The following is an 18832-nucleotide window of genomic DNA, read 5'->3' as shown; positions in this document are numbered from 1 at the left end:
GCTTTTTTATTAGGACTTGATAACATTAAAGTTTTAAGAAATAAAGAAATTCTTGAATTCTTGACTCATATTTAAGGCAGAACAGTGGATTTTTGTTGGAGAAACAGAACTTTGAATTTGCTAGTTTTTTCAAGTTTGATGATTGATCAGTTCCCAATGGTGGCTGAGTATATCCATCCTGGCAACATGACAGAGCTAGATCCTCATCAACTCTATACAAAGGATCAAGACTAGTATGCCTCTCATGTTCACACCAGTCATATTTCATGCAGGTCGTTAAATTCCAGGATCCCGAATGTTGCTCTTCAACAAGCTCTTATTTCCATGTTATTCCTGGTCACTTTTTTGCTTTACCCATTTTAATCTGCTTGTCAGAAGAAGGCTTAAAAACTGTAGTTGTTTTAGACATTGCAGGAAAGAATCATTTCCTTTATCATTTCTAGTATTCAGAGCACCATTCCTTGATCATTGAAATCATTTAAAGTCCCTCCTTATGATCTGTTTTGCCTCTTTGTGCAATTAAGTTTGTCTCAGATCTGTAAGCATTGCAACTTGTTTTTTACTTTAAGTCATGTTTAAAAAGTGAAGCAAGTTTCTATGTTCACATTTGATTAAGTTTAATGTATAGACAAACATAATTTAATTTTTCAATTGTGCAATTCACATGTAAAAAATGTCAATAATCATGCTTGAATTAAGAACAAATTTTGTTTAAAAAAAAAAGGGGGTACCCAATTTTATATCATCCTTTTTAATGGGGGATAGAAAAAAAGGGTAACCCATGACAAAGGTGGGGAGGAAGTCAAAAGATTGCCTAAATAATGGTGACTTACTTTATGGATGGCCCCTAACTCATCTGAATTGATCAAAAAGATCCCTTCATGAAAGTATTATATGGGTCTTAATAAAGTCTTTAATTTTGGGGTATTTTTGTTACCAAAATCTAATTACGCTAATTTCTTCTTAAAATCATTGACACTCTTAACCGACACTAGCATGAATATACAAAGTTTTACACATGCCCATAAGCTGCCTTATGTACCAAAAAATCATTGCTTCGCCTAACAATGTAGATATAATAACTGTACTTAGACCCACTGAAAAATTGAATTTTTAAAAATTTATCTCAAAGTTTTATAATAACTGAATGACTTAACTATTTATCAACCGCTGTGTCTTTTATCATATTAGTATTTATTGTTATTTATATATTAGCAACAATTAATTAATAAAAAAATATTTTAAAAAATCCAAAAAGGACATAAAAAGATTTGATTAACCACTAAACCACACAATATTCTATATAATATTTTAACAAGGACCTCAGTCAGCTTTTGTGTCAAACTTTGGCCTTACAGACACCAGAAAAACTTTTGAGCTTTTAAAAAAAATTAACTTAACAAACTGCAACTGATTTTTTAGTTTGTTTTCCCCCAATTCAAGTGGCCTAATAAATGATATAATATGGCTTAATAAAAAAGTCGATTCACTTACTGTGCTTATTCTTAAATAACTCAGTTAATAAATTTTTACATGCATTTAGAATTGAAAGGTTGAAACTAAATGGTTTAAATCATGGTGTAAACCATTTTGAAAAATCTTGATTTAAACCAAATTAAAATTTTAAAAGTGTAAAAACAAGAAATCAGTGTTAAATTTACAAATATAAAAATAGAGGCTTAGATCTCACAATTGGTCTGAAAGTAAGGGCCATACAGATAAAATGAAACACAGAAGAGTTAGTTAAATAATGCAACCAATTGCAGTAGTTCTAGATAAGTTGCTAATAAATATAACAAAAATAAGTGAAACTTGATAAACAATGTTTGTATTTTCTACAAGATGAAAAAAAATACTAAATATTTTCAGATTGCCAATAATACTTATCTCCTACAAACAGACTATATTCTAGATAATTTAAATCTAATCTATCTAAAAAACGAAATTAAAGCTGCAATGAATTTTGCAGATAAAGAATTCAAAAACTTGTTACCAACAATATTCAAGTTTAATCTTTGGATTGTAACATTGTAACAGACATTGAAGGATTGTTAAATGCACCAACATCTTGTGCAGGAATCAAAATAATTTTTTCTACTGCAGGATCCAAAGAAATCTCATCTAATACAGGAATTAAAAGAACTTGTCGACTTGTTCATTTAAAGTTAAAAAAGAAGATAAGTGTTGAAAAAGTTTGACACAAAGAAGTGTTTTGTTAAGATTAGAGAAGGTTTAACTCAAGTAAAATAACTAATGCTTATTTATTAATTGAAAAACTAAATACAGCTTCTTTGAACATGATTTTTCTGTTTTGTTTTTTTCAAAAATCTAGATTTTGTTTTTTTCAAAAATCTAGATTTTTTTTTTTAAAAAAAACTGTTTTTTTTTTCAAAAAGTTATCTCAAAGTTTTATAATAACTGAATGACTTAACTATTTGTTAACCGCTGTCTTTTATCATATTAGCATTTATTATTATTAATATATTAGCAACAATTAATTAATAAAAAATATTTTTAAAAATCAAAAAAAGGCATAAAAGGATTTGATTAACCACACAATATTGTAACTCAATAAATTAATAAGGTTTACATAGAATAAATTTGTTTAGACGCATAATATTTTAAAAATAATTAACGCAAACTTTCACAAAAGGATTTAGTTGAGTTGGTTGTGAATTTCACAAGGTGTGAAGGTGAAAGGTTTGTGTCAAAAAAATGGATCGGCAAGTTATACTAGATTTTGTTATATTTGTTGTATATTTTTTATTTATTGTGATAAAAAGAAAAAATTTTTTTTACTCTAGGAAAATTAAAAAATTAAAGACTTGCATTGAGAAAACATGATTATGTAAAAATATGACAAATTAAAAATGCATATTATATGACATTTTGTAAATATATATATATATATATATATATATATATATATATATATATATATATATATATATATATATATATATATATATATATATGACACTGACAGTAGAATGACACACTACTTATTGATAACTCTTTATATAATTTTCAAAACTATGTTTAAATATTTTAAAACTTTTAATATTCTTAGTTATTTAATAGAAAGTCAAGAACAGTGGAAGATCTAATGTTTTTACTTAAAAAAAAATACAATAAGCCAGATTTTATAAAACTGTAAAAAAAGACTTGATACTTATGCTAGAGATAGTAAACAAATCAAACAACTAAATTCTTACTTACAATCGAACCTTAGTTATTAAACCTTACTCGAAGAATATAGAACTCGAACTTTAGTTATTACTGAACCCAAAACATAAAGAATAAAAAACTCTGGAGTTGAAACAATTGTGGGAAGTATTTTCAAAACAGCACATATTAGATTTCACTAATTTTTCCCTTATTAAAAAACAAAAACATTCAACATTAAAGAAACAGCACATCCTGATGGTGTTTAGGGTATTTGTTGTTTAAATCAGCCTCTACTGGTATATCAAAGTGAAAGGGATTAATTTAGTTGAAGAGCAATATATAAGCATATTTGCAATGGCTCTTCCATATACAGGTTTATTTAAATACTTAGTATATGTTGGTACTCTTGCTCATCAAGTTATTGCCGATTGGTTTATAAGATGCAGACTAGCAAGCAAAAAAAAACGCAAAATAGTAGTGGTAAAAAATTTTAAACCTTGTAAGTCAAACAAGATCAAATTTTTAAATCTTGTAAGTCAAACCGAAAGATCAGTTTAGCGTCATGATCAGGACAGATTATAGAAAGTAAAGCATTATCAAAAGATTGGAGATACTAAAAGATCTCTAATATTTAAAGCGCTCAGAAACCATTGGCAGCAAGAAAACTTGCTGTAAAGAAAGCGAATGTAACTTCTAAAAAAAAAATTGCAATAAAGGACATTTGAATATTAGTCCTTTAAATATTTTAACAATAAACATTTAAATTGTTAAAACATTTAACATGGTTTGACACAAAAGCTGACTGAGGTCCTTGTTAAAATATTATATAGAATATTGTGTGGTTTAGTGGTTAATCAAATCTTTTTATGTCCTTTTTGGATTTTTTAAAATATTTTTTTATTTATTCACCTTTATATATTAATTTATTCACATTAATTTAACATTTAAATATTATAGACTAATAGAACATTTAAATGTGTTCTAGTTAATATAAATGGTCAACAAAATAACCGAGGTGGAACAGCTTGTAATGGATTTTAAATCTTAAATACTTGGTGTAATTTAACACACTTAACAAAAGATCATTATGATAAAAAAATAAAAACAAATGGATATAACGAAAGAAGTGTGTTTAACTATTCAATAATTAAATTTTAGATTGTTGACTCATATGATGAAGAAAAAAGAGCAAGATTACTTCAGTTTGTGGCTGTCACATATTCGAGTAATTAATGCTGACATTAATCCATGTTTTTTAATATTGACATTTAATAATACTTGTTAATAGTTTAGAGAATGTAATGCTCATAACTCATGATCTGGATAAAAATTTTTTGAATTCAGACAAAATTCAAAAAAGAGCAAAAAAAATTGCGGATTATGATCATTCTAGATCATACTGTCGATGTAAGTTTATATATTTTATTATTGTATTTTTTTATAATCTTATTATATATTTTTTATAATATTAATTTTAATATTTATTATTTTAAAATCTTGGAAAATAAACTTCTTTTACATTTTAAAAAGAATTTTAAATTTAACATGTTTTAGATGCTTCGTGCAAAGGGAGAAGCTAAAATAAATGACACTAAAAAGTTAAATCAGGTTTTTATTTTTGTTAATATTAACAAAATTTTATTTCTTTAAAATCTTATCATTAAAAAAGAAACTGAAAAGAAATTGAAAAATCCAAAAGAAATTAAAAAACTAGTTAAAGGCCGGAAATACTAACTTGTTTTAAAATTTAAGTTATAAACTAAAAAAACTAACTAGAATATATACATTGTCCTCAAAAAAAAAAGGGACAGCATAATTTGTTTGCAAACAATGTTGCATAGCTTATTTTTATAAAATAAGAACTACCAATGAACTATATTCTTTAATAAAAAAACAAATATAATTAATTAAACTGTTGAAAATCAACTAAACTAAAGAAGTGTTAGAAAACTAACATAAATGAAAAAATTGCATACATTTTTTAAAATAAATTTTTTTAAATTTTTAGTTAATTTTAGCATAAAATTTTTCAAAATATTTGGTTTTTAATGATAGATACTTAATATATTAACACTATTTGATAATTAAAGTTAAAAAAAAAACTGTAAAAAAGGAAGAGGGCCCTGGAATTAACAACAGGTCAAAAAAATAATTTCTTTAAAATTATGTTTTACCTTTAAAATCATGTTTTACCTTTACCATTAAAGTTTTTTACTTTATAAAGTGTTATATGTGATTTTATATTGTATTTTTGCAAAGTAAAGTTGTTATTTAACTTTTAATATTTTCACGATTATAAAATTTTTTTATTAAGTTGAATTTTTAACAGTTTTATATAGGTTAGAAAATATATTCAAATGACAAAAATGTCAAAGTTAGAAGCTTTTGATTCTATTTTTACAAAAAATCAACTATTTATTAGGTTTAAGGCATTCGTACTTATAGTATCTAAGCATTCAACTTTAACTATAACATTTTTTTATCAGCTAAAATTTATTTTTATTAATTTAGGAAAAAACATGTTTCAGACTTTGATAGAGGTCGAATAATTCAAATACATAATGCAGATTTTTGCAAAACATTTCTAAAGACGTTGGATGTGGTAAATCAGTTTAAAGAGTTTTGTCCAGATTTATTTATCAAAACTCAATAAGCAGAAAGTCAAGGTCAGAAAAAAAGTGAAAAAGAACATAAAGTGAAGATTTATTGATTGTGAGGGAAGTAATGAAGTATTGCAGGGTATCAGTGAGTTAGATAAATAGAAAGTTAAGCTTTGAACATTTATGTAACAATACAATTGTTGCAAGAATAAAGGTAGGTGAAAAGTTTACTTCAGGGTGGCTTTCAAGAAAAAATAAAAGATATATACAAAAGGTTGGAACACCTACTTTTTTTAGCTTGCACATGCTCACATGCTCTTAACCCAATTGAAAATCTGTTGATTATTTTAGACTCTATACTCATAGACAAAAAACTTTTGTCTATGAGTTTAGAAATTGGTTTTGTCTATGAGTTTAGAATTTAGTTTTAGAATTTGCTGGAAGTTAGCTTGTTGATAAAACTAGTTGAACCATGCCCTACAGTCGCCAAACGCTTATCAATGCAAAAGGTTATGCAACCAAGCATTAAGAAAAATTATAATAATTAAAGACTGATTGAATGTCTATTTAGTTGTAGCTAGGGAAAATGTAATTGTATTAAGTATTATATATTAAACAACAAGGAGGTAAAAAAATTAGAAACCATACTCAATTTTACCATTCTTTTTTTAAAAATTTTTGACATTTTTTGTATCTGAAAAGATTTTAAAGAAACTATAGAAATAAAAATTATTTAAACAAAAAAGTATAATTTTGTAGAAACAATTGAACTGTTACTGCATACTTCTCTTTACTGCATATACAGCATGCCGTCCTCAGTTTTTTGTGGAGTGAGTTCGTATACAAAAAATTGTTATTTTTTAAAATGATAATTTTAATTTCTAATTTTAATTTTAGCAATGCATTGAAGATAAACTTGATTGATTAGTTGAAATCGGTGCAGACCAGTTGACCATTCTTGATGTTTTAATGAACATAAAAGACTTAAAAATGTGTTTAACTATCTGTGAAAACTTAAAAAAAACGTTATAAAAAAAAAGTTGATACTCAAAAAGTTTATTTTATGTAATTGAATTAAGTTTATTACTTTATGTAATTGAACACATGTTAAAACATGAATTGTTTAAAAACCATAAATTTGTATGATTTTGAAATTGAACATTATGAAATTATTATATATTTGGAATTATTATATATATCATATAGATTATGGAATATATATATTATATATATGGAATTATTATTATTATTATTATTATTATATATATATATATATATATATATATATATATATATATATATATATATATATAAATATATATATATATATAATGGAATTAATATATATATAATGGAGTTAATATATATATACGATGGAATTAATATATATATTATGGAATTATATATATGGAATGGATTATATATTTAAAAAAGCGGATTACTAGCAAAATTTTTATAGAGACTAATTATGATGAATGTTATTTTTCACAAAGTACAGTGTTTAAATTTGTTACAGTAACTGTAAAATTGTAATGAGGAGTCTTTGAAACTTCACCATGTCAATCTGAAATCTAAAAAAAGACCAGAGCTTTTGCTGAATTTATATAATTGAAGATTTGGTTAGAATATTTGGTTTTAAATATGAGGCCCGAGAGTTTAATGTCAGGGAGGAATATAGATAGTAAACTGATCTTAGTCTGTTAAACAGGTTAAACATCAGAAAAGGCATTCAGTTGTAAAAATCATTGCTTTGACTTCGCAATTCACGTAAATACTAATGTCAAGAAGAGGACATTGGAAACCCATCTAAACCACATATGTGTGGAAATATAGACACTAAACTTTTAAAAAAAGACAATTCAAAAATTAGAAACATTACTTGCATCAAGTTACAAAACGAAAAACCAAACTGCAATATTAATAAAAAGTAGCAACTGATTTAAATTATTAAATGCAACATAACTTAAGCGAGAGGTTCGAAGTTCGATCCCTACCACGTCCTTGGTAGTACTGCGCTCAACTTGTTGGCCTTGTTCGTCAAGTTTCGTGTTTCGGAGTTATAGAGTTGAGAGAGGGTTACAACCACAATTAAGTAGCCTCCTCGTCTGTAGTGGCCTTCAGCGCCTTGGGGAGGCGATTTAAAAAAAAAAAAAAAAAACTTTATTTAAAAAAATTATTTATTAAAAAAGAAATTTATTTATTTTAAAATCAAAAGCTACTCTATTAAATTGATGAGTCAAGATTTGCATTGATTTACTTAGTTAAGTAGTCATTGTATAAGTCTGTCAATACAACTAGAAACCTAAGTTAAAGTTTATACCATTAAAAACTTTAGAATCACATGATTTTTAACAGAAATCTTGACAAAAATTGTTTGCTAGAATAAGCTATATCATTTATCATTTAAATTCAAAAGCATTTTGAAAATTATATATATATATATATATATATATATATATATATATATATATATATATATATATATAAACAATTAAATAAAACATTGAACACCAGTTCACCAGGTAAAAAATAAAATATATGATTTAGTAAAAAAATTTATTTTAAACTAACTATTCTTCTTACATTTGGCATACTATTACATCTTGAACTCTTGTAAATTTTTGGTGAAGGATAAAAGATTAAAGACTGAAGATGGTAAATTGAACTTTCTATAGAATGGTTTACATCTCTTGCATTTACTTTGCTTCTTTGTGATAATATAAAACAAAAAATTCTATGATGGTATCCAGTGCTCTTTGGAGTTAAAATAAATTTTATTAAAAATAAAAGCCACTAATATAGGTTTGACAGCATCAAAAAATAAGTTTAATGTTTTCCATAGCTGAATTTTCCTTGACTTTTTTTTTTAATGTTTTCTTAATGACATTGTTCCATAATATTCCGGAATACTACTGTAGTGGTTAAGGAGTTTGAAGAAAATAAATCTTTAAGCATGCATATGTTCTTGTGATTTAATTATTGCATTGAGTATTTCTTCATTGAAGGAAAATATTGTTTAGCTTTTCACACAGTAAAAGTAACAACACCTAATAAAATTAAGGAACAATTCTTTTAGGGTGTCGCTAAACTTAATTTGTATACTACATATATGTTATTTATGTCCATTATTATAATTGTTAATTGTTTTTGCTTGAAGCTGTTTGTTTTTTTGTAATCTTTTTTATTAAATTGTTTAAACATTAATAGCAGAATCAATAACACTCAAATACTTCACATTATCACTAAATTGAAGCCTTGGTCATTTTAATATCAGGTTATTAAGTTAGCAACTTAATGTTCTTTGCTTAGGAATTTATAGTAAGTAAAACCTTTGATTTAGATTTACTAGGCTTTACTTAATATTTATTATTTAATCATAGAGATATTTCTTTAAAAAAAAAAATCATTCTTAACCGAGACATTATGTAATTGAATTAATACACTTTTCAGAACTGTGTTAATTGATGTATAGTAAATTTCATTTGCAGCAAAATGTTCTTTGTTTTTTTAAACTACTTAATGTTGATACTGAATTAATAAATATTTTCTCCAAAATTTCTTTTCTACAACCAGTTATCCAGCATTCTTAAAGGTTCGGATTTGTTCAACTAAATGTATTAAAGAAAACCAACTTCAGATTACAGAACTCTCAATTGCATTAGTAAATGCATATAACAAATTCAAAATAGTTGGATAGGTATTTTTTTAGATTATTATTAATAACAAAATAGATGTCTTTTCTTGAATTATTAGATGTATTTATTATAGAGTCCACATTTCATATGAATTCCAAATTATTAATAATTTTTCTAAAAATTGAAATTAAAAAATTTTTGAGAAAAATTTATATATACTTCAGAAAAATAAACGATATATAAATAGATAGATGAGATTTTTTGTGGAAACTTTATTGAATACTTACAAAACAATTTTTTAAATAAGTGATAAAGTAATTAAAAAGTTTTTTTTAAAGGTTTTGCGTTTTTCACAAGTATTTAATATGGTTGCTAATAAACAAATTTGCCTCACAAAATTTGGAATGCAAGAAGCGAACTTGAGTCAAGTTCGACTTGAACTTTTCATTGTAACCAATAGCGGCGGAGTATGGGTTTTCCTCTTGAAATATACTCTGCCGCTATTGGTCACAAAGCAAAGTTCAAGTCGAACTTGACTCAAGTTCGCTTCTTGCATTCCACCCTTAATCTTTATCCATATAAACTAGTAAATCAAAAAAAAATTCTTTTTTCAAATCCATGCTTTATGCAAGCAGAATTCTATTGGGCCTAGAAATTCTTTTTTTGTTATCTTTTGTAGAAGGAAAAATTACTGTTACGTTTTTAAATTTTTTTTTAATTAATTCAGTGTTCTTATGGGGAAATACAAATTAAATTTTTGTTAACTTAATTAACTTTTTTTGGTCAAATTTTTCCATTTCCTTGTATTGTCATCGAAAATGATTAAGTGTGCAAAATTTGAGCAAAATTGGTTGAGAAAAAAGCTTTCAAAAATTGATTTCAAATTTAGAATAACCTAATAGAAAGTAACCTTATATAAACCATGGAAAAAAATATATTTCGCAAGTTAGGGTAAGGGGGAGGAAGAATTTTTTTCTTGTGAATTTTTCAAAACACCAATTTACTTTTCTTTCATTTTCACCTAATTATATTTAATCCTTTTTAAATAAACACAAAAAAATTATCGAAACAGCTAAGTTTTAAAGTTTTGAGCTTTTAGGGAGAGGTTTCATTTTTGCTTTATTATTCGAACGTATGCATTGGTGCAGGGGTTAATCGAAAAGCAACCCAACGGGCATTTTTATATCTTACATTTTAAAAAACGTAAAACGTTTAGAAAACGTTCAAAATATATTCAGAACGTAAAAATAAATATAAAATGCCCGTTGGAAAAGTAAAAAAAATAGAGAATACCGTAAAAACCCCTAATTCCTGATGGTTTAGGACTTAAATTGTCATAACTAGCTCAATATATAGAATTTTGAAATAATTTTTTTAAATAAATAAACTTCATAACAAGACAAATCAAACGATATAAAAAATATTATTTTTGCAATATAAATCTATCTTTTATTTTATTTTTAAAAAATATTGTTTTCATACGGAATGAGGTGTTTATGTCCCTAATTCCGGATGCGTATAAAGTACGGAAAAACACATACACAAAAAATACTAACATTAAAATAATTATTTTAATCCATTAAAAAAATGAAATCGTTTAATAAAAAAAGAATATATATTATTTTATACACATTCGTTACAAATAAATTCCATGGTTGGACGATAATCAAAGACACATTCAATGCATGACCAATTTGAACACTGCTCACACGCAAGCTATTAGTTATCTAAGTTATTTGTCCAATTAATTTCGCAAGAATAACATAGAAGATCATCAGATACTAAAATTTTATTTGAAGCTTGAGGAAAATGAGGGTCTTCTAATTGATTCTTTGTCTTTTTACCTTTTTTACCTGGTATTTTAGACGACTGACTTTGTCTCAACTTTTTTTTTTCTCTTTTCTGTGCATTTTTCGCTCTTTGAGTAGCAGTGGAAATCTTTTTTTGTTCTCTAGTAAATTTCTTTGCAGCTTGTTCATCTATTTTTTGTTTTTTTGATGCTTGTTTAGCTTCATCGTAACCTATGGCATCCGCCGAAGTCATATTATAATTAGCTGGTCGCTTTGTTCTCTCACTTTTTTGAACTCTTTTATTTAGAGTTGGTGTCAATTGATCTCGAAGATTTAACACTGATATGTTTATATCTTTTCCCACTTGTTGAACAGCATTATTCAAAGTAGCAAAGCTTTTAAGCAAAAATTCACGATTTGAAATTCTTGACGGTGTGTTAGGTGTATTGGTAGCATTTCCCATAACTAATGGACTAGATACTGTTGAAGAATCAAATAAATTTTCAATATTGTTGTTTTCGACAGCTTGAAACACAGCACCAATGGAAGAAGAAATTTGCGAACGATCGAGTGGAAATATACCAGTATTTTTGAAACCACTCCGTGCATTTTCAGGTTTAAACCCACCATTTTGGATGAGATCCTTAAACATGGCCGGAAAATGTCGATTAGTCAGGCTTTGAAAGTGATTTTTAGTCAAATAACTTTCGACAATTCTCTTCCATACGCCTTTTACTGTTATAAAAACGTCAACATCTAGTGGCTGTAAAAAATGGCTGGTATGAGCCGGCAAACACCAAAGTAAAATAGAATTTTCTAAAGCTTTTTTTTTCAACTCTAAGCTCATATGTGAAGCATGGCCATCAAGTATTAGAACTTTAAATCCTGAAAGTTTGTTTGCGTGAGGCAAAAAAACTGTTTTAAACCACGACAAAAAATGTTCGGATTCCATCCAGCCTGAACTACTACTATTATAATAAACATTCTGGGCACCGCCTTTGCACCAGTCGTTCATAACATGTTTGCCTTTATAAATTATTTGATGAGGCAAATAATTACCGAATGCGTCACAACAAGTCAAGATTGTCGTCATTTGCTTTTCATTCGATGGTGCTAGCTTTTTAGGGTTTTTTGTTCCTTTTCTACAATTAATTTTGACTTTGCCTTGATCAAATTGCAAACCAGACTCATCACAGTTAAATATTTGAAACGGCTTATCGCCTAAATTATGTTCATTATATGCTACTGCTAATTGCTCAAACCAATTGTCAATTATAGCTGGTTGTGTGGCCACAGCTCTAATAGTTTGCATACCGCTTACTTTTCTTGGGCAAATTTCTTTACGATATTTATTCATGAAACCGGAGTACCATTTTCTAGTCGGTTTGCCGTCTTTGAATAGACTACGTTGGTTTGATTCTTTTAAATAGTTTTCAACAACAATAAACACGTCTTTTCTATTCAAGCCGAAGTCTATATCACTCATAAATTTTAATAAATCAACAATAATAGCTTCAGTGATGTTGCTCATCTTTCTTGGCGCTCCTCGATTATTAGATGATTCTTTTGTTCTGTCAAAAAGTGTAGATTTTGCCACATTATAACACTTAGCAGCTTGTACGTATGACTTTTTTTTTCAGTAACAGCTTGAATAGCTAGCTGGATTCAACTCTCTCGCTCTTCTTTTTGTTTAAAATTATCCATATTCTTTTATACAGTAATACAACTAACACAAATGCGTTATCTTTATGAATGCTAAAAAAATAGCTGTATCTGGATTAGTGTCAATTATTTTTTCCCTGTTGGCTATTTTATTTTTTATTACTTTCATGAACATAATATATTATATTATGTGCATGAAAGTGATAAAAAATAAAATAGCCAATTGTAATTAACTGTATCCGGGACTCAAAAGTGTATTTGTTTATTGCTGCTGGCTAATTTGTTTATTATTTTTTTTAGGTACATAAAATAATAATTACCTCTATCCGGAATTAGGTCTTTTTTTTTTGGCTGGTAGCAAATTTGTTTTTCATTTTTTTCAATTATTATAAGGTAATTTAATTTTTTTTTGGCTAAAATAATCAGCATAAAATTCTGCACAAAATAGTGTTTTTCCTTTTTAATTTTTTTGTTGCGAGTCAAAGTTATTTTTTTCCTTTTTTTTGTTTTTTTAGTTATGAGAGATTTCAAATTGAAATCTTTCATGATTGCATTAGTTTATATAATTTTTATTTTTATTTTTTGATTTGTCTGGTAAAGACGTTTATTAATTAAAAAAAATTATTCATAAATTCATTATATTAATGGAGTTATGAAACTTTTTACTAAAACCATCCGGAATTAGGTTACATCCGGAATTTTTTACGGTATTTACTTAAAAGTTTAGTCTAAAGAATAAAACCCACAAAAAAAATCATCTTGTATAATCAGATATAAACTACTTTCGTAAAGAACATTTTAAAAATGAAATGTAAGAACCATAAAAAAAATTAAAATTGCAAATATATTAAAAAGGTCGACAAACAATAAATTAAAATCAAACAATAAAAAAAAAACTCAAACAATAAAAAAAATACAAAAAAAGTCTAATCAAAAAGTATAAGAAAATCAAAAACTGCTAATTAAAAAAAGTATTTAAAAAACATTAAAAAAAACTTAACCAAGTAATTATAGAAAAAAAATTATTAAAAGTTAGGCCCTTCCTAGTCAAAATTGTATAAGTTTTAAATTGTTTTGAGTAGGGTATTTCTCGAGTACAAGAATATAAATTGAGTAACTTCCGATAACCGTTAGGTAAATCAAAAATCAAAGAAAATTTAAAAGAAAATATAAATTAAAGTTGAATGAAACTATCTATAAGGTAAATTTATATAAAACTACATATTAAAGTTGATTTTTTTTTTCTTTTTAAGAGCTACTTTTTTTTTTCTTTTTTTTTTTTTTTTTTCTTTTTTGAAGTTTAACTTCCACGTTTAAACACTTGTGCGATTTTAACAGGTTTCATAATGTCCATTTCTTGACGTTAGGGAGAAATTTAAGTATTTTTTTTTCTACAACCGGATGCCCTTCTTGTCGTTTTACAGACCTGTTTTACAGACCATGACTGAGATCATTTTAATTTCATGAACTTGTCCGGTTCTTCGTTATTTAATTTTAAACAAATCTTGAAAGTAGAATCCAAACAGTTCGCTTTTTTCCAAATTTGATTATGCTTTAATTATCAATTTAAAAAAAATTTAAACTTTTTTTTAGAGGTATACGTTTGAACTGGGTAAGTTTTGCAAATTAAACGCATTTTGAAACGATCATACTCGTTAGAAATAAATAAATAACTTTTATTATAAACATTACTTATTCGTGGGACGCCCTAACATATAATACAATTACTAATAATATAATAACTAAATATTTAAGTATATGTATTACAAATAATTTATATCATAATAAAAACTCGAATGCTTAACTATTGACTACCTATATCATTTTCTGTTTAGTTCTTTACTAAGAATCTTTATTTTTGAAAGGTATTCGACCAGCATTGATCACAACAGCTTAAAGACTAAATGCATGTTTGATCTGCTTATTTAATTGAAAAGAAAAAACGAATCAGGTGAACCTCAAATTCTTTGTTTGACGCTTTACTTTTGAAATATTTTTGACACATTTATTTATTTTTTGACAGTTTTCAGCAGCAGTTTTTTAGTATTAAAATTTTATTAAGTATTAAAATTTAAAAAAGAATTATAAATGTAATTATGTAAAATTATATAAAATGTTACAATTATATTAAAAAGCACTTGGCATATCCTAAAATGTGCCAACTGCTTTCTGAAAGAAGAAAACTTTTAAAATTAAATATTTTTTTATATATAGTATAAATTTTAATATTAATGATATTAAATGGTTAAGTTAAAGAAAAGGTTATGGTACAAATGCAGGCATTCAAGATTTAAACAAACTGACATGGTAAATAACTATAAAACATTGAACAAAAATGTAAAAAAAAGAGTCAATAAAGATATAAGAGCTTTTGAATTAAATCTGGCTAAAAACTCAAAGAACAACCCTAAAAGTGTTTATGCATATTTAAATAGTAAAATAGTTATAAAAGATTCGATTAAAGCACTCAAAACCTTTGATGGTTCAAACAAATGAAGTAGATATTGCAAATTGTGTAAATGTGTATTTTGTTTCAGTATTTTTAAAAGATGAGGTATTAGACCATGTAACTTTTCCTTCAAAATGTAATTTTTATTGTAGCGATCCAAGTTTTAATGACACTGATGTTGAATATCAGTTAGTAAACCTTAATGTTAATAAAACAATCGGTGTTGACAAAGTTCATCCTCGTGTTCTCAAAGAATGTTCAAAATCACTTTCTCATCCTTTATCACTGATCTTTAAAATGTCATTTTATAGTGGTGTTATACCAAACGAATGGTTAACTGCAAACATAACTCCACTATTCAAGAAAGGGGATAAGTTAGATCCTTCAAATTATCGACCAATATCAATAACATCAATAGTATGTAAGGTTATGGAGAAAATTATTCATAATGTTATGATGAACCATTTGGCTTTAAATAAGTTAATAGCAAGTGAACAGCATGGATTTGTTAATGGTAAAAATTGTTGCTCCAATTTATTAAAGACTTTAGATTTTATAACAAGCAAAATTGAAACTGGTAATAATATTGATATAGTATTTTTTGACTTTGCAAAAGCCTTTGATTCAGTTTCTTTATCGAAACTATGCTGCAAGCTTTATGGTTATGGTTTTCAATCCTATATCCTACAATGGTGTAAATCATTTCTCAGTAATAGAAAACAACGAGTAGTTCTGGGTGAGTTTGTTTCAGATTGGCAGGAAGTCACAAGTGGAGTTCCCCAAGGTTCTGTCCTCGGTCCACTCCTGTTTATCATATTTATAAATGACTTAAAAATAAACATACTAAATAAATTAGAATTATTTGCAGATGATACAAAAATAATGTCAGTAATTAATAATGAAAGTAACAACAATGCTCTTCAAGAAGACTTAAATAAGTTATTAGACTGGTCGAATAAGTGGTCTATTAAATTCAACAGAGAAAAGTGTAAAGCAATGCACATTGGTAATTCGAATCCTCAATTTAGTTACAAATTAGGAGATTACATTTTGCAAAAAACAGAAGTTGAAAGTGATTTAGGTGTGATAATATCAAATGACCTCAAATGGAAAAATCATGTTATCAGTGTAGCAAATAAGGCAAATCGAACACTGGGTTTTTTAAAACACGGATTTAAATATCTTGATGTTTCCATATTAAAGTTATTATACAAGTCAACTATTAGGCCACAGCTTGAATATGCAGCATATGTATGGAGCCCATTTTGTACTAAAGATATTAAGAGACTCGAAAATGTACAGCGTAGATCGACAAGGATTGAATCACTGAAAGGTATCTGTTACGAAGAAAGAAGAAAAATATTAGGTTTACCAACCTTACAAGAAAGGAGAAGAAGAGGCGACTTAATAGAAATGTTTAAAATATAAAATTCAACCGAATATATTAGATTTGAAGAGCCTTTAAGTTTTTATCACAGCATGTACAGAGATCGTCATAATAAAAGACTTCATCGACAATATACTAAGAAATTATGCAGGTATTATTATTTAACAAACAGAGTGGTCGACGATTGGAATTTACTGTCACAAGATGCAATCGATTCTGCAAACAAAAACACGTTCAAAAATAGAATAGACAAAACTTTGAACTTTTGATAAAACTCTATATACGAACTTTTTTTTTTTTTAATTTTATTTACGAAATTTTACATTTAACGGCTGTTACAATCAAAACTCTACGTAGTTTGGACTCACCAAACTTAAATAGTTTGTACAGCAATTTTTATATTATATTATATTATATTAAATTTATTTTTCTTTAAATTTTTTTTTTTGCACATATAACATTTATTTTTTGTATTTTTTTATCTCATAATTTTTTGTATTTTAAAGCTAAAAATATTTCTTTCAATTTCGAGCATTTGGTTAAGGATGATTTTTATAGGTAATGCGGTTAACCATATGCTCATAGGTTATGGTTATAAGGTTATGGGCATAAGGTTATGCGGTTATAGGTAATGCGGTTTATTCTTGTTCAGCTACTTGTTATGCAGATAATACATTTACATAATGCTCACAATACACACTAACTGGTTTAAATATTTCTATTTTTAACTTTCTATTTTGACGTCAAAAATTTGAACTTTATTTAACTGGTTTAAATAAATTTCAGATTTTTGACGGTTTCAAAGAATAAAATTTAACTGATGCTAAAATAATCACCCAAAGATAAATTTAGCACCTGTTGTGTAAAAATATAGCGTCAATTGTAAAGAATTATTACTTCGTGGTTTGACTAATACAGGGATGGCCAAATTGCGGCTCGCGAGCCGCATGCGGCTCTTGAAACGACATTGTGGCTCGCGAGTCGCATGCGTCTCTTTTCAAAAGTTTTATTGATTTACTGATAATAAGAACTTGAATTTTACATACGCCTCAAATGGCAGTATTTGTTAGATATGTAACATCAGATGTACTTGTGAAAGAAAAGTTGCTAGATTCAGTAGAGCTAAAAGACACAACTCGTGGAATTGATTTAAAGGAAGCCCTTGGCACTGTTATGGTGAAAGCTAATGCTCCTAAGAACAAGCTTGTTAGTGTTGCTGCAGATGGTGCAACAGCAATGGTTGGAAAATGCATTGGGCTAATGGGTTTACTAAATAGTGATCCTACGTATCCAGAGTTTATCCCAGTTCATTGTGTGATTCATCGAGAACAATTAGCAGCAAAACATTTTAATTTTCCAATTGTTTTTAAATCAGTGCTGGAGATTGTAAATTATATCGATCTAATACAAAAAATCACAGACAGTTTAAAAATTTCATTAATTAAGTATCGTGCCAATCTAACTAGTGAATATTTGTTACAGTTGCTTAGAATATCAACTACAAGCTTGAAACCAGATTTTAAAAAATTTACCAGTAGTGTTGTAAATCTTAGTCCCTAATAAATTTATAGTAAATTATGCAAGTTATTATACAAGAAGAATTTTCTAATGGTCTTTTACAAAAAATAATTGATCTTATAAAAAGAGTTCTCTCTGTTATGTCTAATTTTTTGCTGAATGATGAAAAGATATTTTTCAATTGTAAAAATAAAAGTAGTTTGAAATTAATTGAAGTTCATTGAAATTTTTTTTTATTGTGTAGTCGTTTATTTATTTGATATTTTGAGGCTTTTAATTATGCTATCAAGTGGTTATAAGCAAGTTCAATTCGAATAAAAGCAAGTTTAATTCAAATACATTCAAATAATTTTTTTTCTCAAAGAAACCTTTTTATCTTTTGATTTTTATATGGCAAAATGGCAAAAATCCGATTATAACAAGTCAGTAGAATGGGTAGTCTACAAAAGATATATCTATTCCCGAAAAAACTTCCGTAAAGCTGTTAAAGCAGCACATAACAAAAAAGTCTACGAAAAAACTAAAAATATCGAATACCTACGCAATACTAATCCTCAAAAGTTTTGGGACAATATTCGCAAAATAAAAAACAAAAATAATACTCGACTCTTTACAATTAATAA

The 18832-nt window shown here is 26.6% G+C and overlaps 1 protein-coding gene across 1 annotated transcript; it reads right to left on the bottom strand.

The window, feature by feature from the left end:
- Window positions 1-11122: 11122 nt before the first annotated feature.
- On the bottom strand, window positions 11123-12724 carry LOC136074219 (uncharacterized). Its single transcript, XM_065786525.1, has one exon. The coding sequence runs from the start codon at window positions 12722-12724 to the stop codon at window positions 11123-11125; it is 1602 nt and encodes a 533-aa protein (XP_065642597.1).
- Window positions 12725-18832: the final 6108 nt, after the last annotated feature.

This window comes from Hydra vulgaris, chromosome 01 (assembly GCF_038396675.1).
Source record: "Hydra vulgaris chromosome 01, alternate assembly HydraT2T_AEP".
NCBI lineage: Eukaryota > Metazoa > Cnidaria > Hydrozoa > Anthoathecata > Hydridae > Hydra > Hydra vulgaris.
The sequence above is the reverse complement of the archived record's forward strand: the minus strand, read 5'-3'. Positions and strand labels throughout refer to the sequence as shown.

Excerpts from the sequence above, each read along its gene's own strand:
- LOC136074219 (XM_065786525.1), bottom strand. The coding sequence starts at position 12,724 with ATGAGCAACATCACTGAAGCTATTATTGTTGATTTATTAAAATTTATG.